The sequence below is a fragment of the Micropterus salmoides genome, unplaced genomic scaffold (assembly GCF_014851395.1).
Source record: "Micropterus salmoides isolate LMB-PRFRI ecotype aquatic unplaced genomic scaffold, ASM1485139v1 Ms_hic_scaffold_3, whole genome shotgun sequence".
In the NCBI taxonomy this organism is placed as follows: Eukaryota; Metazoa; Chordata; class Actinopteri; order Centrarchiformes; family Centrarchidae; genus Micropterus; species Micropterus salmoides.
This window is the reverse complement of record NW_024042261.1, coordinates 433,923-459,200: the sequence shown is the minus strand read 5'-3', so window position 1 is coordinate 459,200 and position 25,278 is coordinate 433,923. Positions and strand designations below refer to the sequence as shown.

The 25,278-nt window shown below is 41.6% G+C and overlaps 1 protein-coding gene across 1 annotated transcript in view; it reads right to left on the bottom strand.

Moving 5' to 3' along the window:
- Nucleotides 1-23,974, bottom strand: part of bnc1 (basonuclin 1) — a 55,923-nt gene extending 31,949 nt beyond the window's left edge. The window contains exon 1 of the mRNA XM_038693164.1: nt 23,895-23,974. Coding sequence (XP_038549092.1) covers nt 23,895-23,903 — 9 coding nt within the window. The 5' untranslated portion in view covers nt 23,904-23,974. The remainder of the gene's footprint in view (nt 1-23,894) is intronic.
- Between the last annotated feature and the right edge of the window lie 1,304 nt (nt 23,975-25,278).

Genomic DNA, 25,278 nt, shown 5'->3' with positions numbered 1-25,278 from the left:
ATCACTAAAGTTAGAAAAAAATACCATAAGATCACAAAAATAAATCTTAAATAATAATAATCTTCTCTATAATTGACTCACCAAAATAAAATTGATATAATTTTTTTTCATCCACTCTGCACAAACTACAAGATGAAGAAACAAAAAAGCAAAGACAAATTAAAGCTGCAAGCAGCGTTGGGTGGGCGCTCGCATGTGTAGCGCTTCAGGGAGTGATGCCGCCTCGCCGTATATTCCGCAGCTCTTACGGTGTAGCTCTGAATTGTCACACGCTTCGAGTGCTGCACGGAGGACTTTAACGTCACATCCTACATCCCCTTTGTGGCGTTAGAAACCATCCGGTAATTATACCTAATGTCTCATTACATCAAGTGTATGCCACGTGCCGCGGGGGCTGCTTTGTTGACTGTCACTTCCTGTTGCCAGCAGGTGACGCTATGATTATGGGTGAATGTTGGCATGTACATGGTTTCAGGGTGGGACTCTTATGAAATGTGTGAAATTTGGTACAGATCTGAGCATGTACAGTCAAGTTACAACAACTTCCTGTGTCATGGCGAAGCGTTTAACTTTGCCGCCACGTTACGTGGCTTTGACGCCGTTCGTTCGTTTGTTAACCGAAACCCCACAAGTGTTACAACATGGCATCGTCAATGTGTTAAGGGTTTTCTGGGACAGTTTTGAAGTTGATATGGCCAACCTGCTGGGAGTAGTCCATCATAGCGTAAAGCGTGACATTTCCTGTTGCCAGCAGGTGGTGCTATGGTGAATGATGGCATGTGGACGTGTTCAGGGCGGGACTCTTATTATCCATTTCTAATTTGGTACAGATGTGAGCATGCAGATTTAAGTTATAACAACTTCCTGTTTCTTGGCGAATCATCGATTTGACGCCACGGGCACGCTCATGGAGGAAAACCCATTGTTTGTACAACTTTTAATGGGCAATGGGTTTAGACCGCACAGTGAAAATTTGAAGTCGATCGGATTAATTATCTAGGAGGAGTTTGTTAAAATATGAAGAGTGTAAATCGCCAGGAATGACAATTAAATCCAAAATGGCCGACTTCCTGTTGGGTGTGGGGCATTGCTGCCAGAGAGTTTTCTGTACGTCTGGATATGATACATGTACCACAGAAATTTCGTACACGCAAGTGAAACTTTGTCCGGGGGCTGCTCTGTAGGGGGCGCTACTGAGCCAATTTGCCCCATGTGCCCCATAAAATACTCAATTTTTTGCCTAGCCTGAATTATGTGCAAAGTTTTTGAGCATGTTTAGGCTCCCAAAAATGAGATTACTTTGCAGGAAAAAAAATTATTCCTTCACTTCCAATAGGGAACACGCATGTTTCATGCTCTGGCCCCAATTATATCTTCCTGTCAATAGGAACCGCAGATCAGAAAGCACTTTCATGCGTCATGCGTAGAGGACCATAATAAAGTATACTGTTATTTCATTTGGAGGACTTGTTGCACTGCCACCAGTTATCCTCAGGTCTAATCAGATCAAGTCCGACTGCCCTCAGGTCCCTTTCAGATTGGGTCTCTCTTTTTTTACTCAATTGATTAATGCTGCACTTCAAGTTCAGGCAAGTATTCCTCAGATCCACTTCAGATCTGCTCCAAAAGTGTGATCCCGTGAAGACTTACATGCTGCATACTTAGAGCAACCAACTTTAATAGGTATGGGCCACTCCTATGCAGCCATTCTCCATGTACAGTTAAGGGTCCTGTCCCACCAGCATTTATAACAGCAACATTTCAGACCAAAATCAGTTATTTTAATGGATTCGGTTGTGGAGGAGAAGTAAATCTGCATAGAGCTTCTGTATAGAGTTTGGTGAACTTTGATATGCAAATTCGAGCCAGTGCTGAACAGGAACATGGAGGGTCTAAAATGGAATATTACCTGCTTTTCATCTAATTTTATGTAACTCTACACTGCCGGATATAAACTGCGCCATAACCTAGAATGAGTACTAAAGGTCTCAGTGGAGGCCTACATGGTATTAAAATAGATCTCAGGTTGGACACATTTGAAATCCATGATGTGATGTTGCTGGCTTTTTACTTTTTTTACTCTTTATACTTCTGAAAGCCATGTGATCTCAGAGAAAACAAGAAAACTTCACAGGATACAGAATACATATGGCCTATATAGTTCACTATACTCAACAGTTTCACACATAAAGCAGAAGACTAATGTACTGATTACGTATCTGTTCAGCTGACACATGTCAGACAGTCAACTGAAAACAAGGTTGAAATGAATTAGGTGTACATATGGTGTAAGGCTGACAGTCCTGCAACAATGGTTTTGTCACACATGGATTTCACAGAAAAACACAATGAAAATACACTGTAGATGTCGATTTTTGAATTATACCATCACAGAATGTATAAACCCTCCAGTGTCTTTTAGTTTAGATACACAGCGAGAGAAACAGTTGCTTCTTTTGCAAAAGAACATTCTATTATGTTAACAGTAGGTTTAGTGCATTTAATGAATTCTGCTATATCCTTTTTGTCTAAACAGACCAAATATGAGGCACTGTCATGAATCCTGCTTTCCTTGTCCTGTGTGAACATGCAGGGTTGGGAGGGTTACTTTAAAAATGTAATCCAGTACAATTACTAATTACTTGTTAAAAAATGTAATCAGTGACGTAATCCAAGAACCAGAAAATAAAAGTAATATAGTAATATGCAAATAATGATGAGAGTATCAAAGATGCCTGGTCTGCTTAGTGGATTTTTAGAGACACATACAATTAGGCTATAAAATATCCCATTCCCATGAAAACAAAATCGATGTTCCATCGGTCTCCGAGTCTGTGCTCGGGTCCGTCTGCTGTGTTCACTCATTCACCCACTGGGAACTGGAATCAGTGCACAGAGAGTCTGCATAATGGGGTGGGGGCGTGACCACATTCAACTACTGGCTACACGCCGATCAATATCTGTGACAAATCCCTCATTAGCTGTGTGTTTTTACAGGAAACACGTAAATAGAAAATATAATTTTGTTCTTAAAGTAATCCCTATGTGTAATACTCATATTTACAAAATGTACCTGTAATCTGATTACGTCTATTTTCTGTACTGTAACGGAGTTACTTTATTTTTGTATCCTGATTACGTAACGCCGTTACATGTAATTGTTACTCCACAACCCTGTGAACAAGACCCTCCATTAGACTGTAGTACTGGAAACACAAAAAATACACAAAATTGTATCTATGATAACAGGTGGAGGATGCTGACCGGACCACAGATGGGATTTATACGTTACAAATCAGCCTGACATTTTGGCAAACTCTTTCAGTAGAACAACTCTAGACAGATAAAAATGCCCAGTCATGCGTAGGCAACGATGTTCAGTCAGCAGACCAGCTGGGCATCAGGGACAGCTTTGCATTCAGGTGGTTTATCGATACAGAATTAAAGGTTTCAAAAAATATTTTTTGAGGGGGAAAAAAATCCTCATTTCATGATCATCTCTTTTCCTGCTTGATCTTAAATCCCTGAGGTCATGCAAGCCTGCAGGGTAGTTTCAGAGGTAGGAGGTGTTGCAGAGAGGAGTGGGTGGGGGGGCTTACCAACAGGTTCATCTGGAGGCCTTTGCTGCTGTGACACATTGTGACCTCCCCTGGGCTTTGGGCACAGCTAGAGCTTGGAGAAAGGGAAGGAGGGCCGAGGAAGAGGAGAGAGACAGATTGAAAAGAAGATGACGGTGTCTGCGCGTGTCTTCATAGTGTTTAGTTGTGATTAGATTGAGCTGCATCTCTGTGGTGGCTGTATATCCATCTGCTGCTCAGGGCTGAGCGGTGTGTTCCTGTTGCCACCCTCATGACCCCAGACCTAAACACACCAATTAACCACCACTGGACTTTCCACTTTTCCTCAAACTCTGATCCAAACAAACACACCGCAACATCTAACCCCCCTGCCTCAGTTCATCTTTGATCTGCTGCCTCTCGCTCTGACCCACAACAGAGAACATCGCCCTCTTTTAGCCAAAAACAGATGCTAGCCAGGAAACACTTTCACTTTTACTTGTAAAAACTGTTTCTAAGATACAAAACAAGCTAAATAAAATGACTGGCAATGTGAGCCAGTCCACCACTTTGGTCCAGGTGAAAATCTCAAGAACTACTTCATGGACTGCCATTACATTTTGTACAGATTTATGGTCTCCAGAGGATGAAGCCTCCTGACGTCAGTGATTCTCTGACCATGAGGGTGCCATTTTTGGTTTTCAGTGAATGTCCCGCCAGCAGACCCATGTCGTAAAAATGTCTTGGTGACAGAAACACAGCAATAGCTCCAGCATGTTAATGTGTCATGTCCTCTCTTCCTCAGTCCAGGTGCCTACACGAGCATTTCTGCAAATGCTTCCACTGCTCCATTTGGGTGCATCTATGGTGACCAAAACTCAAGAGAGGATCCAGTGCAGAGGGGTGCCAAGTCTCTCCATGAGAGCAGGGTGATTATGCACGATGGAGTGACCCATACCCTCTTGTCTCTCCTGTGGGAGGGGAACATCTGTTTGGCGTGCACACAGCGCTGGAACTTCCTCATCAACAGCAAGCCCAGAGTCACCACTGGAATCATAAATCCCAGTAGCTGCTGTCACTGGTGGAGACGGACAATGTGATGCAGCTGAAAGACCAACAAACAATGTCAGAATCCAACTCCAGACCAAGAAAACAAACCTTCTGACTTGAGGTGAGCTCTTCTGGTTTATAACAAATACCTGAGACTGCAAGATGAGCTAAGTCCGCCAGAATCAAAAGATCATCCAGATGGTTGAGGATTCATATGTCCTGACCTCTGATCAGTGCCAGTGCTGCCTCTAAATATTTGGTAAAAGTGCAAGGAGCGAGCTTCAGCAATATTGCTAAATTATTGCTGAATTATTGCATCTACTACTTGCTACTTCTCCAGCGCTGCCTACCCCAGCTTTGACTGTACTTTATTGTGACTTGTGTGTGTCCGATATAAAAATATATTTCATAACCTACCATGCCGGTCCTTAGTCTAGAAAGGGAGTACTGTCAGATATGAAAATGAGCCAATGATTGGAGGGAGGGTGGGAATATGACAGAGCGGCTGTGGCTCAGGAAGTACAGCGGGTTGCCCATTAATCGGAAGGTCGGCGGTTTAATCGAAGTGATCTTGGACCAAGATACTGGACCCCGAATTGCCTCTGGTGGCTGTTCCACCAGTGTATGAATGTGTTTGAATGTTAGTTTCTGTTTGAGCACTTAGTCTCAATGAATGAATGAATGTGAGTGAATGGTGAATGCAGATGTAGTGTAAAAGCGCTTTGAGTGGTCGAAAAGACTAGAAAGCTATTCAAATACAGAGCATTTACATAACCTGACACTGAAACAGCTTGTGGTTTGGAGGGTTAGACAGAGTATAGCAAATTAGATTAAATACACACTACTGTTTTTAATTAAACATCGTACATTCACTTTACAGTTAATTCAGATCATTGATTAAATACATTGGAGACAGAGTTGCTGACCTTGCACTTTAAGAGTGTTTTATTTCTCCTCTCCATAATCCTTCTCTTGTCTGCCTTGCTGCCAGGGGGATGATGATTCACATTAAAGCTTTAGAAGGTAAAAGAGAGAGAGAGAGAGAGAGAGAGAGAGAGAGAGAGAGAGAGAGAGAGAGAGAGAGAGAGAGAGAGAGAGAGAGAGAGAGAGAGAGAGAGAGAGAGAGAGAGAGAGAGAGAGAGAGAGAGAGAGAGAGAGAGAGAGAGAGAGAGAGAGAGAGAGAGAGAGATCACCTTAGGGCCTGTGTTGTGGCATGGCCGTGTTAGGACTTGTATTGACACCAAGCCCAGCTGCACCTGAGGGCCCCTAAGCATGCTATGGTGGCCTGTGTCATGGCTGACAACACCATTGGTCACTTCCGTTGTGCTCTTGGGGCTTGTATGATGGGTTAGTGCAAAAGGTACAAGGTGCTGAATAAAGAATTGAGGTAGGACTGCACTCAATTTAGCCACTGGCATATCCAATTATGAGATTTTTGCCTCCACCCTAATGTAGAGTTTGATAGAAAGTAGTTCCAATGTATACTGAGGACAGTGAATTCTGTGGATTATTATATATATATATACAAAATTACATGTTTTTTGACCCACTGATCCACAGACCAATAAGTCAAGTCGGCTGGAAAAATGATGTTGGAGCACAGTGTTTCTGGGGCCCAGGTCTCACTGATTTCTGTACAAAAACATACATTAAAATGTAATTTAATTATTATTGTTATTATTTTTATTATTGTTGTTGTTTATTATTAGTGTTTATTTATTGATATTGGGTAAACTGAGCAGCTCTGTCTCAACTTGGTAATTTATGGAGTTTCCTGATGGACCGACTTTATAGTAACCACTAGCTGCTGCCATCAGTAGCTGCCATTAGCTAGTTAGCTCTGTTAGTTATTGGTGTGTCCCTGTCCTTGGAAAAGGTTGGAAAGTAGTATTCAGAGCAGTCTGAAGCCTGCTCATTAGGATTACCTTTACATAGTTTTACCTCATTATCATCCAACATTGTAATATTATGTACATGCCAGAAAATAAGTGAAAGCATAATAGGTCCCCTTTAAACGTTAACATTGTTAGACCGTATTTTGAAAACAATGTTTTTTTTCCAGTGAAGACAGTCTCTTAAATACCAATGTGACAGCAATGATCCAATTTACTGTATATCATAGAAGCTTTCCATTTGCTGTTCTCAACAGCTGGGATCTGGTTGGCTTTGGTATTTTCTGGTTGGCAGTGTAAACAGTACACTGTTGCATACACTGTGTTTTTCATGTTTAGTTTACATGAGCAGTGAGTTTTTTTTTTATTTACAGCTTTAATTCACAGGTGCTCGTTTTTGTTCCGAGCCTTCTTGACCCAAGAAGGCATCAGTGAGGCAATTTGAAATGAATACAGCAAGGAAGAAAATTGGATTGTGGAAGCTGTTTTACAAGTCTGGGCTGATCGATGTTCAAATGGCACGTGCACAGAAAATCTTCTCTAAGGCTATCATTTCGACATAAGAGAGGAGAGGTGCCTCATTAGGAAAGCTGGCACTGCAGAACTGAAAACTTCAGATAAACTTATCAGCATACAAGGCCCATTTTAGGGGGCATTCCCGGGACTCCATGCTGCCAATTTTAACTTTAGTTTTTCTTACATAAAGTCAGTGCATGTGTGTTTCAGCCCCTCTACATGAGCAGATAAATAGACATTGGTAATCCCAGGAGTGTGTGGTGGATTGTTTACTACACTCCATTTGACACTGACACTCTCTCACAGAGCCCAAAAACGGGGTCGCCTCCGAGATGGCCACTGAAGAAGAAAGGGTGTCTCTCTGACACACACACACACACACATAAACATACACAATATGGCAGACCCTCTGCCAATGAAGTCTCACCCCTGTGTGTGACACTCAGTGAATCAAAGAGCTGACTTCATTAGTCTTCCAGATGCTTGTCTTATAATGACATTCAGGAGAACATACAACAAAGCTAAAATGTCACACACATTCACACAACAATCTCATTGACTAAAATGTGCCTGCACTTGATCCTTTTTTCTTCAATTTTGATGTCGCTCAGTCTCCCTCGTTTTCTGCTTCTTTAGTGAAATGTGAGACTCCGGGAGCATTCCTTTCTAAATACCCTCTGAGAGAGTGAGGCTGTGTGTGTGTGTGTGTGTGTGTGTGTGTGTGTGTGTGTGTGTGTGTGTGTGTGTGTGTGTGTGTGTGTGTGTGTGTGTGTGTGTGTGTGTGTGTGTGTGTGTGTGTGTGAGAGAGAGAGAGAGAGAGAGAGAGAGAAAGAGAGAAAGGGAGAGTGCAATAGATAAAGACAGAAATGCTGGACAATATGGTAGCAATGAGAGACGTTTTAATAAAACCAAAAGTAAAACTCAACAAATATTCTATTATTCATTCTAAATCTCTTAGTCTCCAACAAAAAAAGAAAAACACACTATCTTGGCCTACAGGCTGACACATGCACACATTACAGCTGCAGTATGGCTCACCCATTTCTAAACAAGATCACATTTATGTAAAAGCAAAATCTGTACACACATATGTCAGTAGAGGCGTGTCGGCAGGGCAACTGACAAGTCCGCTGGGACAGCCACCGTTAATCAGAGCAAGATGTTTATTTTCATCTCTTTAATGATCAGGATAGACCCGTTCCACACGGACACTGATATGTTTTCCGCCAACATACATCTGTTTGTGTCATGATCAATCCACTCTGACACATCCCACTACCCAGACTAACACACACACACACAGCTGGGTCTCCCCAACAGCCATCAGGCTAAGGGACATAATTACCCAGGCTACTTGTGACATTCCTGCTTGCAGGTCAGGGGGGAAGCTGTTCCCCCCTCCGCCTCTTCTTCCCTCCTCTTTGCATGCATATACAAAAAAGTAAATAAGCCAGCCATGCATGAAGAAGTGTGTACATAAACACACACACACACACACACACACACACACACACACCTCATCATCGTCATACATGGCTGGCTTAAATATTTTAAAAATTATTATTATTTTATAATGTTGTGTATAATAAAAACAGAAAAAAAAAAAGGGACAAACAAAAAATGCCAAAGAAATACTTGAACAAATGAACGTTGCTCTGTGTCTGCTGGATGTAAACTGTCCTAACATGTTGTGAATATTGTTATTATTATTATTATTATTAAAACAAGTTCTTTTTTAAGGAGATACTACAAACAACATTTCTAAAAAGTATTAAAGCCAGATTATCTAAACCGAAAGTAAGCACACCAGGAACTAAGTCTGTGAGCTGTGATGGATGAACACACAGGTTGGGTAATACTTTTACTGTTCATCGTAGTTTCAGCCTGAAGTTGTAATAAACCAGAATAATCCTTTAATTTTCCCAATTCAAAAGAATTATTAATTCGTGCCAAAGTGACTCTGTGGTCTTCTTGTCTGTACATATTATCTGTGGTCTGTTGTCATTTTTGGTCATGTGTCTTGCTAAACCATATCACCTGGAGTGTGGAGGTGGGGGTATATCGGAGCACAGCAGGGGTCAGTGATTGGCTGGGGGCAGCGGAGGTGGTGGTGGGGGTGATGAAATTGGAAAAGCATGTGGAGATAGATGTGACTGCAAGATGGATCCAGACACTTCCAGATGCCCGGGTGCTGAGGGGCCAAGGGCTGCAGCAGAGCCACCCTCCCGGGGGACGTGACTCACCTGGAAGGAGGGCCAAGCGCTGCCAGATGTGGAGGAAGCCGCCTGGGTCCCTCACGCCAAGCCCGTCTAACACTGTCTCGATTGTGCTACAGCATATGCTTCCAGTCAAGGGTGAAAAATGCAGGCACCAGCACATGCCAGAAGTCTTTCAAGCATAGCCCAGCAGTCAGCCTCCAGCCTTACACCCACTCTGATCCATAGACACACACACACACACAGAGACATGCAGGGAGCAGATCCTCCCAGTCAGTGCAGTGCAGACATGTCACCACACAGCAAGTCAAGGCTGGTTAAACTGTAAAGCAGCTAGAAGGGACCCAATCCAGAAACCCAACCCTGGGGATAACACTACACACCACTCAGACAAACACACAGATACACACACAGAACATAGTCCACCTCACCAAAAATGGCAATCCATGTCCAGGATGAAAGCAGGAAAACTGCAGACAGACAGAGAGAGGAGGGAAACAAGAAAGAAGGAGTGACTTTATGTGCTGTGTCTCAGTGTTAAGACACAGAGGCTGAAGTGTCAGCCAGGATCCAGACAAACACAGATGCCACTGAATGAGCTGCCTGAGTCAGACCAGATGACTTCATCCTCGTAGTAACGTCCAGATTGCACTAATGGACCCCGGGATCCATGCGAACCAGCGCAGCCGCAACTGTATCAGCCACAACAGTGACAAGTCGGAAAAAACCCAGCCAGCCCCACTTAACCCAACGCCCACTCTCATACACACAAGACGCTGATTTTGCAACACTGGAGAATCGTCACTTGGCCTGTCTGTGTGTCTTAGTGTGTGTGTGTCTGAGCCTTGGAGGTGTTTCTGAGACTGTTCAGGGACACGCAGCTGGTGAGCACACATCTCTTTCATACAGCAAATCTCATCCAAATCCCCTTCACCTGGAGCAACACACACACACTCGCACACACAGATGGCTACCTCCAGCCTGTAAAAGTCCGAGGGCCCTGCGCAGGAATGTTTGTGTTGCACAATGACCTCATTGTGCCGTGATATGGCTTGTCTGAGCCACGCTCTGTGGCAGAGTCACACCTGTTCCACCTATGCCAAAGGGCTGACAAAGCCAGAGATACATCAATCAACATTTAGAGCACATAGAAACACACAGATGAACACACACAGATTAGAGACGCAAGCACACACATGCAGAGGCACACATAGACAATGCTGATGTGGCACTGTCTCTGTCGGCAGCAGGGTGGCTCCCTGAACACTATTATATTAAATGAGCAGGCATAGGATGTGGCGGTTTGACATATTTCTAAATGCTTAATTTTCTTTGACTGAAAGGCTGTTTGACTATTTTCACAAAAGACAACACAAGCAAAACAGAATAATTTGTTACTCTTAAGAAATATTTGGCAGCATTTAGTTACAACTACATGTCAGTCTTGCAACTTTCAACTGAAAACTTCACAAAGTTGTTTAAATACCCAGTGTCTGTTTTCCTAGCTTTTCCTGTTCTCCTGATCTGCCAAAAATGGTGTTATCTAGGTTTTGGTTTTGCCAAGAAAATATAACAAAAGTGGGTAGTTGGTACTGTATGTAATTTATTAATTTATCCAACAGCATTGTGTTGTCAAGTGCCAAGGCCATGGCCTCTTTTGGGGGAAACAATCAGGCTTTCACATAGCCAATAAGAGAAAAGGGGAAAATGCCAAAAAGCTGTTGTGTAGCAGGTTGTAAAACAAATAAACCTATGAATACGGATCACAATCTTTGCAGTCTGAACCCTCAGGTTTTAAAATAACACATACCCATTGACTGCTGATGAATGTATGAGCCTCCTACCGTAATTCTTCATGGTGGCAGCATTGTATATTCCTTTTTGATGACAATAAATATGAATTAGTTTCTTTCATTTCAATAATAACAATAACAACATTAACACCATTCTGAACAAAGAAAAGAACACCATCAAAACAGTTTTCCCTTTTGATACCAAAAAGGAGGACAAACATGTCACACTACTGTAACTAAAGAGGTGTTCTCTGGAAAATACAGCAATGAGCAGCCAGCAATCAAAGATTGGATCAGTAAAACAAACAGAGACACACACACTGTTACAGATGCAGTTCAGCAGCACAGTAGACAGGTATTGAATGAATGACTGATCCCAGGTTAGTCTGTTGTCTGTCATGTCACATCAGCTAACACAGTCTCAACACAACCTGCACAGTAAAGGCAGTACATCCGCAGCGTCATGGGTCATGGCTGCGCACTGCCAGTGTAGGCAGCTACATTTATTAAAAAGAAGCATATCTGTTCCACCAGACTCACATGATATGGACAGAGAATAATTGGCTGAAACGGCAATGTGAGAGAGAAGGTTTCAGACAGTGTTAGACAATCTGACGAACACTCAGGTTTTAACCATACTGTGGCACTTCAATTAACCCGGCCCGGGTCATTATTGTCCCATCTTAGCTTATCCGGTATATGTGTCGGCCAATAAATTAGAGATTGCGTTACAGAAATGGCAAAGATATGTTTGAGGTTTAGGTTTAGAGTTTTATAGCTTCATACTTTTATAGGCTGTATTTTTATATATTTGAGTCTGTATTTCATATCTAAACTTTAGAATATTTTTGCTGTATTTATGCGGCTGCAGTTCCAGTGAGGTTTGCTGTTTTTGAAAAGTTTATGTTTTTATTTTACTTCAAGATGCCCCTTTTAGTACATGCTAAATCACAAATGGTTTATTTTTTGGTTTTTTTTAAGTTAAGATAGGTATCAGAAATGTAAATATATCTTACATGTTTACATTGGAAAATGAATATTGGCCGATACCTCTTTATCAAATAGTGATATCTGCATCAGCTGTAGAATTTATGATTGGTATTGAAAATTTTCTAACGAATAAGTGAGCAATTTAGTTTCTGATTCTTTAACAATCTTACAGTTTGAGATTTATAATATATTTTTGAATTTAAGTTTCACAGAAAGTTATAATAATAGTCTCTTACACTGCTTTTTCCACTGTTACCAACCAAGACATGTCACATCACTTCCTGGTCATTAAGACAAGTGCCACAGTGTCATTTGATCCACTAGCTCATTGGTCTGACGGGTCCCCAGTGCCGGAAGAGCACTTCCAGGAAGCCTCTGATACTCTTGTGATAAAGGCTTTGCTAGTGGGCCAAAGTGGGAAATGACTGCTGTTTGTCATATTATCACCACCACTCTGTGAAGAATCAATCAATATCTATCTCGTGAAGGTCCATCTGGGAGAGCTGCTGCTGCTGGTGATGATGCAGGCTAACACTGATGGGAGAGCTCACTCGGCCCACCTTCTTGTCTCAAAATGAACTAATCAAGGAATGAAATGAGTTATCTGCATTTGTATAACACCTTTCTATTCTTTGCGATCACTCACGCGTTAACACTACATCGCATTTACCCATTCACTCACATTCATACACTGAGCCTAAGTGCTCAAACACAAGCTAACATTCACACACCGATGGAATAGCCACTGGGGGCAATTCAGGGTTCAGTATCTTGCCCAAGGACAAGCCTGGAGGAGCCAGGGATTGAACCGCCGATCAACAGGCAACCCGCTCTACCTCCTGAGCCATGGCCACCCAACCTCTGTAGTTCTTCTGTATCTCCTACATTTTATGCAATTGTAAAGCAATGTAGGACAGTTATGCTCAGCACTTACAAATGAAATTTGTATTGTGCCTCTATTGTACTGAGGTGGAGGCAGACATCTCAAAGACATATCTCAAAACCTGGACAAACAAAACCAAATTATCTGCATTGTTAGGTACCATGAGTAAGTGAGAAAATCTACTGATGCTGTAATTACAATAGTAAGTCATTGTGGACAAGCGTAGTGTCACTGATTAATATGATCTAGAAATCAGGATATTTCAATATGGTATTACTGTAACAACAGACACATAGGCTCCTTTCCACCAAAATGACTGTACAATTGAGAGTGCTGGAGCACTACTGCAGACGCTGACAGCGGCCAGATCCTGGTGTGCTGAAACTGATCTGGGTGGGTATAAGAGCACGGTGGGTTAGCGCTGGTGCTGTGGAGGCTGCAGCTGAGAGCTCAGAGCTGTGGGATTGTGGGATTGTGTCAGGCTGAAAGGGGATCCAGTACAGGGTAGAGAAACACAGCAGCTCCCCCTCACTGCTGGAGCACACCGCTGACACGCTGCCAAGTTCTCAGGGCTCCGCAGCACATACACAAACACACACACACACACACAGAAACACGCACTCACAAAAGTACATATCCATACAGGGGTGCACACACACACAGTCACGTGGCATTCACACAGACACGATATTACACACAGATCCATAGTCACACACATTTGCACACAAAAATACATGCAGGTATAGTATCCATAAATACACACAGGCACACAGATGTAACCTAAAATACATACACTTACGCAAATGAGCACACACACACACACACACACACACACACACATTTCCAAAACCACACACAAAACTACACACTTGCACTTCAAACTAAAGCTTAGCTGAGTTACAAAAAGCACACAAAATATCCTATAACATTCTCCTCTGTGACATACCCTTCTGTTTTTTTGAGAGATGGAGAGAAGGGGAGGGAGGATTGGGGAGGGAAAGAGACCAAGGACATTTTACCAGCAAAATGGATTTATTTTGTTTCTGATTCATCACATCTCTCCAGCGCAGGAATTCAATATACAAACAGATTCTGATTTTAAATATCAATAGCAGTACCGTATTCAAAAAGTAAACATGTATTTTGATTTTGAGAGTCTCATATTCATGAAATCAAGTCCCTATGCTTTTACTCTGCTTATATGAAGAGACTAAACCTCACAGCAAAACGTAGGCTGTATATTGTTCCTAATGTAATGTTAGTTAACTAACACTAGCTAACTTCCTACTGAATGTAACATTATAAAGCTCTACTGTTCCGCTTTTTAGTGATTGTAAAACTGAACAGAGATCTAACGTTACCCAGCAGTACAGGAACAGTGCTGATCCTTGATATCATTCTCATCTTTCTCAATAGTCAGGTAATACAGTGGTTCACTTTTACTCTGTGGTAACTGTTGAGCTTTAGCTTCTGTCTTTATTTATTCACGTCAGTTTGACAGCCTGAATAAAACCTTCAAATGCAAAATGCAACTGGAAAACTGTCTGCTTCTTTCTGAGATCGCTTTTTCTAAAAATTAGACAATATTTCTCCAGGGAGTGCAGTAATAGACAGAGGCAGCGTCGTGTTAACTCCGACAGGTCTGACAGTTTGTCGGACAGTAACTTGGGGGGCTTGGCTTAGTGAAGGGACAGTTATATTTCTGTCTTTATTTCAGCTTTATTTTTAATTAATCTAAAAAATATAATTTTTAGGGTAAGTTCATCCATTCATTGACATGTCGCCATGGTAGCAACTTGTCAATCACAGGGTAGTCCCGCCCTAAAGCATAAGCTGCTTTATGGTCTATTTTCCTCTAAATGGCACCATAATTTACTAAATCAACATCGTGCTGTGTTGAAGAAGACTTGAAACTATCACGTGACCCCAAACTCATTAGGAAAGTATTTACTGGGGGAATAAATCAGGTGAGAATTAGGGTCCTTTTATCATTATTTCTAATAGGACCGAAGTTGTTTTTGCAATCAGAGTCGCCGCCCCCTGCTGGCCATTTGATTGAATGCAGGCTTAAGTTACTTCCGCATGGCTTCAGAATTCAGACCCTCAAATCAACTTGAAAAACTGATCTCTTGATGAATACTGTGCTCCATCAGACCATCTAAACATGTATTTCAGAAGCTGAAAGTTGAATGAAATTGTTTCTTCTGGAGAGTTTCCTCAATCTGTCCTATCAAGCACTATAGTGATTTAATTTTGCTGCTTAACAATATTTGCTGTGACATTACTGTGCACTTGGAAATGTTGAAATGATTTACAGCAGCCTCTCTGATAATTAGGCTAAAGTAAATCGTTAAAGAAAACACTCATACATCAATACAACACAATAGAGAAATCACCCAGAAAGCAACAAGAAAGATTAAGCATACATATGGATTCAGGTAATGTCAGAGCCGCACGGTGAATCACACCAATCCAGCTGCTATAATCTTGACAAAACGATTGCACTGTAACTTATTAGGCTTTAATATCAACCAGAGCATTTAGCACTAACCTGCTTATGCTGTCATATATTAATAGTACCCCTTATGTTGTCTGCACATGTCATTCCAACAGTAAAGTCCTCTGTAGCTACATTACATACACACACACACACACCTTTAATAAAAAAAATAGGCCTATTTTTTGCCAACAGGTCCTGTTGAATGTATTTCCTTATAGATCATTAGTTGGCAAGACTGTATAGTATGACATTTGGATGTGTTTAGGTGTAATTTTGGTATGAATTACTGTAAATAAGCTCTATTAAAAGAAACAAAAAATCTGGACTGTTTCATGTTTTCAAAAGGCATTTGGAGTGCGTGGCTACTGTGAATGGTTAGTCCTATTTAAAACATGGGATAGGGTCGCACTTTAGCCCCTTGTGGTCGAAATCAGTGTTATAGCAACAAACACTTAATTCTGATGAAATTATTTAGTTATTTAGAAAGATTATCCTGGCAAAATCTTTTTGGTAGCATTTCACATCACAGCTCAGTAATAACATGGTATTAGTGGGGTAATATTGTTATAACAGAACTAATAATTCAATAATAGTACATAATTACCAAAGTAATAACTGGTAATAGCTTGGGAAACAGTGGGTATATCTGGTTAAAATTAAAAGAAAGGGTAATAATGGAAAAAACACATTTAAAGATGTGCAATGGGTAAAAACTAAATAGTAAGATTGTAATATTTTGGAAACAATATGTTAACCTGCTAACAATAAAATGGTTATATCAGTACAATATTTGGATAAAAATGGTAAGATTTCACAATATTAAAATGCTCCATGTTGTAAACCTTCCCCTTTGTTTTAAGATAATACTGAACACATTACGTGTATAATGCTGTTTTGACAAAGACGACAAACCCCTTTAACAGCCAAAGTTATCACGACGTCCATAGTTATCATGGGAGTGTAGTGAAGTCATGTGACATTATAATAAAAGTGACAAATTCCAGAAAAAAGCAAGGTTGGATGGATGGCTCATTAAAACACCAGACTTTAGACCAAAATATTTCCCTAATCCTAGCAAAGTACCAGTAATCAGTATTTATTCCTAACCGTAAGCAAAATGTTGTAGTGCTCCAGATGTGAACCCCAGTCCTGAGCTGTCCACCATCCACCCTGACTACCAAACTATGATCTGTGCAGTACAAGAATGTAGCACTACCTGGACTGGAAAAAAGCTTTGCCAGTAAACAATCCATGCACCAATTATGTTACTTCCAATACCTTGGATCAATGCTGGCTCTATCTTTACAAGACAAAAAGAGTTAAACAGGTTGAGTAGGAAAAGAAAACACATGGTGGGATGTTTGTATGGTGACGGGTTTAAGCATGAGCTGTTGGGACCCATCAGGGTTAGCCATCAGCCAGCCTTCCAGTCACTCCAGTTCATGTGATGAGTTCCAGACTGGCTTTTGCTCCTTGTCAACCCCCCCCACCCCACCTAAAGCCTGCCTCTGGACTCTCTTTATCCCTCCCTCCCTCTCTTTTCTCCCTTGTGTCCCATCGCCGCACATCATCAATACCCCTCAACTCCTCTGCCCCCCACACACACACCCCTACCGTTCACCCCCACAGCACCCTCTGGAACCCCTCACTTCAAAAGCCTGCCAGCTTAACGTGTCATTGATTAGAGCAGGAGGGGCCTGCAGCCTAGGGGTTGGGGGAGGCTTTTCTACAGCTATCACTCACTACTGGGGAATCACACACACTATCAGACAATCAAAGAAAGCACTCAGATCTCATGCACATATCCATTCTGGCCTGCAATGGACTTCTGTCTACTGTAGTGCATAACACTCACAACATCCCGCTTTTATTCATTTATCAGTCCTAGAAACAGATGGAATGCAAACACAGATAACAGCAACTTTTGCAGTGAGTCATTAGGCTCTGCCAAGCATCATCGATCATTGTATCATTTTCCAGTACATTGGAAGCTGTTACCCTCTCTGCCATTGTGTGTAGGTGGTACAAGGGGAGGAGGAGGTCGTGGTGACTAGCACCCTGGGGTGGTCCACTAAACACTAGAGCCTCCCCATACACCTGTACACACATAGACATGGTCACGCACAAAGATATGCTTACACATGCTCATACACACCCACCAAGATGCACACGCATACACATTCCCACGTTGGACATGTGGCAGGCCACCCAGTGCTCCTTTTCATTTTAAACACATCTGGTAACTCCATTAACACTGCACAGGAGAGGGTTCCTCCCTCCGTCTCTGTTGAATCCTCACTTACACTTCTCATCTAGCCACACCACCTCAGCAAAGGAAATAATTGGCCAAATAAGATATTTGCACCCAGTCAACTGTGTATGTCAACAACCTATTTAACAGCGATTATGCCTGGAGCAATGATATTTTAACCCAGGTTTTCCCTGGCTGCTTTCCTTCCTACCATACTCACACACATACACAGAAACATTCTCCTCATTTCCTGACATTACCTGATCATGAATGTGAACACAAATGTCTGAATCAGATGAACCGAACGTTACTTTACCCTGCACAGACAATCTTCTATTGTGTGCTACATGTGTGGAAGGCCATACAGACAATGTTCAGACCTAATTCTTCGGAAATTGTCTGAGATATATATGTATGAAAGAACGGCTTTACTGTTTTCACTATTAACTCTGCAACAGAAATATGGGAATGGACGTCGTTCCTACCAGGTAGTGCTGTTCTAGTCATGTAGAGCCCTCTGCAGAGTGTGTATCATGTTCATGAGGCAAGTAACAACTACTTTCACACTCCTACACACAGTCTGTTTGACATGAGACAATAGCAACCAGACAAATCCACAGTGCTTTTGCCCAGTTATCTGTCTAGTCATTGTCACAGTCATATGTATGCACAAACTTCAGGGGCCTAATCTTTGGTAGCCATAACCTGTTCTATACAGGAAAAGAAATGCTTGAAATGACTCAAAATTCTCTCCTACCATCCATTTGATCCTGATGCCATTTAAAGTATTCTGGCACTGTCAGTTTTGGGTCATATCCACTTTTGTTTCATCTCTTTTTTTGCTTCTTCTAAAGATGCAGCGGTGCAGTTTGGAAGCACAAAGGACGTAAGGCCACGCATTGGACTGGTTGGAAGAACCTTAAGCAGAGGCGGTAACTCCTACATGATTTCATCTGGGTAAGTACACAATCAAAATACCAAGAGGATATTTTGCACCGCAGGGTATGATTGTCTTCAACAATACCAAATTATACTGAACACAGATTTCAATATTTCCAAAGGCACTGATGTCCCTTGCTGCAGTATGGCCAAGTATTGATTTTAAGTTGCAGAAAAGTTAAGTCTCGATGTGTAGTTGGTAGTGGATCTGCTTATAGCCAACTATCATCTGTAACAGCTGAATACATTTTTATCAAAACAGATGAAAGTGCCATAAAGAGGGAAATTAGAACTTCCAGGTTCTTAAGTAGGAAAGCCTCATTCAAAATCACAGTGACATCTGCAAAATCACAAGTTGCTAAAAAAAAAATAAAATAAAATATTAAAAAAGGATAAAAGCCCTACAACATAACTTAACCCTAACAACGTAACTAGCACATAACAAAATTTCATGCTTTTCCCTCCATTGTTAAATAACATAAATATCTTTATTTAAAGCAGCACTAATCAATTGGGGAGTTTTTTTGGCCACTTGGGCGCAAAACTTGCACTGAACTCAACACACACACACACACACATATTTGAAACATAAAATTGATATAGCTAATATGCCTATTTAGATATCTAGCAGGCTTAGAGCAACATTAGTATTCATTTTGAGTCACATGTCCCATATTTTCTTTTCTTTAAGTTCTGTTTTGGTCTCCACCAACTCCTCAATTTACTCTGCTATGTTGACCAGCTAGTTACTGTCTGTCTGTTGTTTGGTGCTGGGCAGGCAGACTACTATGGGTATGTCAGAGCTTTTTCACTGCAAACTGCTACCTGGTGCTGGAAGCTACACTGATGAGAGTGGTGAGAGTGAACAAACCCGCTGAACCATAGAACTAAGGGGAGCTGCAGAATTAGTGATAGTTCTCTGTGCGTTCATCACTACAAAGCAACCCCTTTCATTTTACACACGATCGTTTGATCTACTATAAATTTAAAAATATTGATTGGTGCATTTTTTATATTCCTGTTATTCCTGTTGAATTTCCCTCAGGATAAATAAAGTACACATCTATTAGCAGCCTTTAACGAATGCCATTTCCCACAGCCCAAGATTACTGCGGGTTGAACGTCACCAGCAGTGGTGAGCTATGAGAATGTACACAGAGGGCTAAATACCATCCACATGTTTTAACAAGCAGAAATTATAGCTAAAATGTTTAACTATGAAAAAAAAAAGTGTGGATAAATAGCAATGAAAAGGTAAAGGCAATACAAAAATGTTCCTCTTTTGTATAGTTTGTGTGCTGACATGCTACAATCAGAAAGGCTTTAAATTCTAATAGCGAGTACAATTGTAGATATTCATTTGTTTTGAAAATGGATAGTTACCACCAAGAACATGCTCAACTTTTTCAGAAAGGCCGGGGAAAGAAAACCCCAATGAGAGATGACATTGCTAGCCCAGATGTGATGCCAGGCCTTCAGCTTTCTATTACCCTGATCAACAGGCTACAAATTTCTTCAAATCAATAGATCCAAAATTTTGACAAGGCCTGATGCCTTTTACTCAAGCCTGGCCAACGATATGTACAGTATGTTCAGCCAGAAAAAAGTTAAGTTTCACCCTGTAGTTACTTTTCCACAAAAAATTCCTAGGGGTCCTAGTTTACATTCTCAATGCACGTTATTTGCCAGGGAACTTCAGCCAAGTTCCCTGATCAACAGTGTGGAGCTAGACAACTGTATGGATAGACCATGTCTCTAGGCTAAGCCATCAGAGATGTTCATCTCTCCCTTCAGTGAAAGCGCTCCAGGTCAGTGGATGGGGAGAGGGAGAGTCAAGCTGACCAGACCCTGAACAACTTTCATCTCTGATTACACAGCGTCTCTCTCAGGAGTGTACACTTCTCCACCCCGGCATACTGATCAGGCCGTTTCAGCCCTCCATGATCACTACAGCTCACAGACTGACTGACTTGAGCGCCCACCACAGCCCCCACAAACCACATCTATATCCTCCATCCCCCAGCCCTCTCCTACAGCACCTAGGGTTATCGTCAGAAGTCTATAGCCCCTCCAAATTCTCAGTAGAAATCAGCAGGGCTGGATCGGTGAGAAGGCCCGGACCAGAGGAGGCCTGGGAGAGGAGGAGAGGTGCTCTGGCTCTTAAGAGACTCCCCTCCCGGCTTTTTGAAGGGGGAGGGCGAACGGAAGGAAAATCAATAGGCAAGGAGCAGGAGGCCTGTGATGGCATGGCTAATCGGGTTTCTGCATTAATGTTTCAGATGCTTGGAGAACTCGTTGCCTGGTTTGCTGTACTCAGGGCCTCAGTGCAGCCTTGCACAATAAGCAGCAAACACACAAAAGGCAGCTGTGTAGCTTGTAGGTTCACACACATTCGCTCTCTCAAGCATACAAAAGAAAAGGATGTATCAATAAGAAGCTCTACTCTCACACGTGTTGGAAGGTCAGCCATTTTGGACAGCTAACCAAGAAGGCTACACATTGCCAGGAACACAGTCACAAAACCCACCAATTTGAGGTGATAACAACAGTCTGGTTTTGCATGATATATGGAACCTTTAATTCAAAGAGCAGAACAAGAGCTGATAACACAAGAGGCAGAAAAAGGGAAGGGAGCAAGCGAGAAATTGCCCTGAAAAATGCAAGCCGTAGGTCACTGTTGAGATAAGCCCTAAGAACTGGAGAATGTTGGTGTATATCAGAGTGTGTGTGTGTGTGTGTGTGTGTGTGTGTGTGTGTGTGTGTGTGTGTGTGTGTGTGTGTGTGTGTGTGTGTCCACATGTGCTTCTGAGCCACACAGTGAAGCAGCAAGCATAGCTGTGTTGGAGGAGCAATCCTCCCAGACACTGAATCACAATCTCTAAACTCTGCCGGTATTTGGTGTTTATGCCACAGTTTCCACATTGCTTTCCTCTGACATTAGCCGTGTATAAATCAGGGTGCGACAGACAGGCAGCTCCCTTCTAGAGGCTGGTACGGGAAGGGGAGCTGCCACGGGCTGCACCCTGGGCCCCCACCAACCACCACCGCCTCCCTGCCTCACCACCAGATGCTATCTGCTACAGCAACCCCCCAACACCCAAACACACACAGATGCGCGCACACACACACACACACACACCTTCATCCCACCACTCACACTGACACCACCAATGCCTCCAACCATGCTGAAATATTCACTCTCTGCTCTCCTACGCTCTGGCTGTGCAGGTCTGCAGCTTTGACTGCAACAACACTGGTGATAGTTTAAGGCTAGCAAAAGTGATGTAGGTCTCCTGCTGCCTTCATGTACTCCTCAGCCAACCCAGGATTTTTTTAAGCCTCAAAACGTTCATCTTGAACATATTTACAAAACATTCACTCACAACGCATATTATTTGTTTACCCTACAATATTTTCGAATAACAACAAAAGCATGATTAACATTCTTATGGTTTTGTATATGTTGTCCAAAGCAGTTAAGGAAGGATCACCATGATTGCCCAGAGATGGTGTGCTAAAAGTATTTGTGTGTGAAGAAAGTAATTAGTGGTAACCTGATTTGTTTGAATTTGAAAACAGTCAGTCTTGAGGCCCTTGTCTTTCAGATCTCTGTGATAATGCCTTTAGTATCTCACTTTATTTTAAAAGGTGCACTCCACCAAGTTTATCAGTTTACTCGTCATGGGGACTGCGGTACTACTAGCCTGTGAAGCTTTGATTTAATCAATTTGTCAAATCTTTCTCTCTAAAGTCCGTAACTTTACACAAGTCCAGTACTAAGTGTACCTGGTGCGTGTCCTTAAATTTAAATTGAATAAACTTATTAAGCTAACCAACAAACAGAACCATCTGGGGCAGGTTAGTGTCCCAGCATATAATGCTGGTTGGTGTCTGAGACTGTAGGCAATATATATTTGTTGGACATGTGTGTGTGCACAAAAAGGCTCAGTGTCGCTGACCTAAAATATCAGCCATTGCTCTCTTTGTTGGCAATAATGGGCATTATTTGCCATTAGTCCCTGGCACATTGAACACAGACTTGCTAATCAGCAATTGAAAATTTGTGCATCACAGACAAAATCCTACTTTACCACTTTGCTAAACAATCAGTAGATTGTTCATGAGCACACAAGTCAAACACCTGATTATATTTTCATCACACTTAAGGGCAGCTATGGTTCTAGCACTAAACTTGAGTGCTTAGACTTCATTTACAGAATGTAGAAGAATGTAGATGAGTTTGAGAGAGAGAATGTAGAACAGTTTGCTGTTTATATTTACAGTTTGCCAGCGGAGAGGGGTAATAATACAAAGTTAATCTACAAGCAAAAAACTGACATTATAGTCACACATTTATGAGAGAAACTTCACTTTGTAAGGCTGCAACATCACACACACACACTCCTCTGCCGTGTATTATGCATGCAGTGGAAAGTTATATTAGACTCTGCGATTGGATTTAGCAGTGAGGAAACACTTGTGAGTTTAGCCCACAATCACTATCATGCACCTTAGAGACTTTGCCATGGATTGGGCCTATTCAGAAGAAAACACCAGTGTGTTCAATTATAGCCTTCAGATGGGCTACATCTAAGAAACAGTCCCGTTAATTAATTAAGATCTCATCTCTAAAATCAGAGGCTGCAGGGCTCGCTGTCTGAACGGATTGCTGTTGTGTTAAAAATAACTTAATTTCAGCTGCAATCACAGTGGAACAAGTCAAGATGAAATCTAAAAATATTTTATCAAGTGGTGTGTATCATAGCCTACTTCACATCATTAACACGGAGTACAGATGTGGTGTGTAGCCCACAAATACAGGGAACCTCAAGTTAACTATGAACAAAACCTGCTCGCAGCAGTTTAGAGATGCAGCATAAATTGCCATGGCAACAGACTTCGGTTAAAACCTGTCCACCTTTCGTAGTACGGGTTAATTGGGAAGTTACACCCGACGTCACAAAGTTACTCCTGAAGTTACCCGGATAAGCCAGTTTCAGGCCACAGGTAATGTGAACATGAAAAAATTATTATTGAACTGAACCAGGGCCCCCAAATGAGAAAAACATAAGTAAAGCCCTCCGTCCATTCTAAATCATTACTTAAAATATGTGTCTGGTGATATTCTATTCTCCAAATCAACAATGAATGTATCCTGCTAACAAGTATTTATTGTTTATCCAAATTCTGAGATATCTTTTTCCACTGTGCCATAGAGCTCCATTGTTATCCAAAACAAACACACACACGCATATACCTGAATATTTTTAAATATTAGTTTTGACTGTAATTTATTGCATGACTCACCAATGGCATTTCTCATTAAGGATGTTGACTCCTGGCACTTCCAGAGCTGATTCAGAAGAGCAGTTTTGTGACAATACACTCAAAGAGGCCTCAAACAGATTTGATGTTGACTACAAACTGGAATTGCAGAGTTCACCATCTAAAAGCCAGCCACAGCTTTGCAAAGGCAGCTCTGGTATTTAGCACCTGCATCTCATCACCAACTCAGGTGATTGGCAAAGTGACAGTTCAGGCTCCGCCTTCATTACTGAGGTGACATTAGGCCAGATGCTGCATTCATGTCACATGGAGAAAACTTGGAAAATACTTTTCCAACAAGGAAATGTATTTGAAGCACAGAACTGCCATTAGTAAAAGAAAAATGAAAGAGATTCATGGTCCCCAGAGTATGAATCTTACTGCCTGGGGTTTCCCTCTGTAGTGCCACGATAGTTTGACATTTGTTGTTTAAAGTGAAATGTATAGCCATTTATTTTTAAAGAAATTCATACTTCTCTCAGACTGAATTGTACACACTTTTACTTAATTTGTCTCACACTTTGTTCTATAACCAGATATCTGCTAAACTAATGCCATTTCCATCTGCTTCAGATGTACTTTGTGTTTATTGCTTATTAGCAAATGTTAGCATGTACAAATGCCAAACAGATGGTTAAAATCAGTATGTCAGCACTATCATTGTAAGCATGTTAGCATGCTGACATTAGCATTTAGCTAAAACCACCACTGTGCCTAAGCATAGCCTCACAGAGCTGCTAGCATTGCTGTAGTACTCTTTGGGTCCTATTTTCGTGGCACCTCAATGACCAGTGCAATGTTATATATAATATATATATATATAATAGAGTGTATATTAAGTTGGTCACTGTTTAAAATGATACAGCAAGTAATACTAGGAGGCGGAATGCAGATATATAATACCAAAGTGTTTATAGGCAAGTCATACGACTTGGGAGCCATCTTGGCAACGCCTCTGGGCAGCTATTTTCAGCTTGTTTACTAACAAGACCAGGCTCCTGTCTGAGCCTGAGAGAACCAGAACTGCACTTTTACTGGTCACCGGGACATAAAAACTACATGAATAGAATCAGCAGTAAAATCGAATAAAAATCGCTGAGAAAGTTTGACAACTTTGCCCATAAATAAAAAGAATTTTTCCCGACTGGTTCTACTTCTACTATGCATGCACAGTAGTAAGTAAACAGACCCACATGTTGATAGTACATTTCGTTATGTTACTGTGGTTTTATATGGGGGATGAGACGTTTTTGCACTTGTTTGTTGTTCAAAGAATTCTTGCTAACTGTGACGATGTGTATGCTAGGAGCCGGAGACCTCAAGGCTTTGACATGTCCGAGTCCCGCCATATCAGAGTGTTTACTTT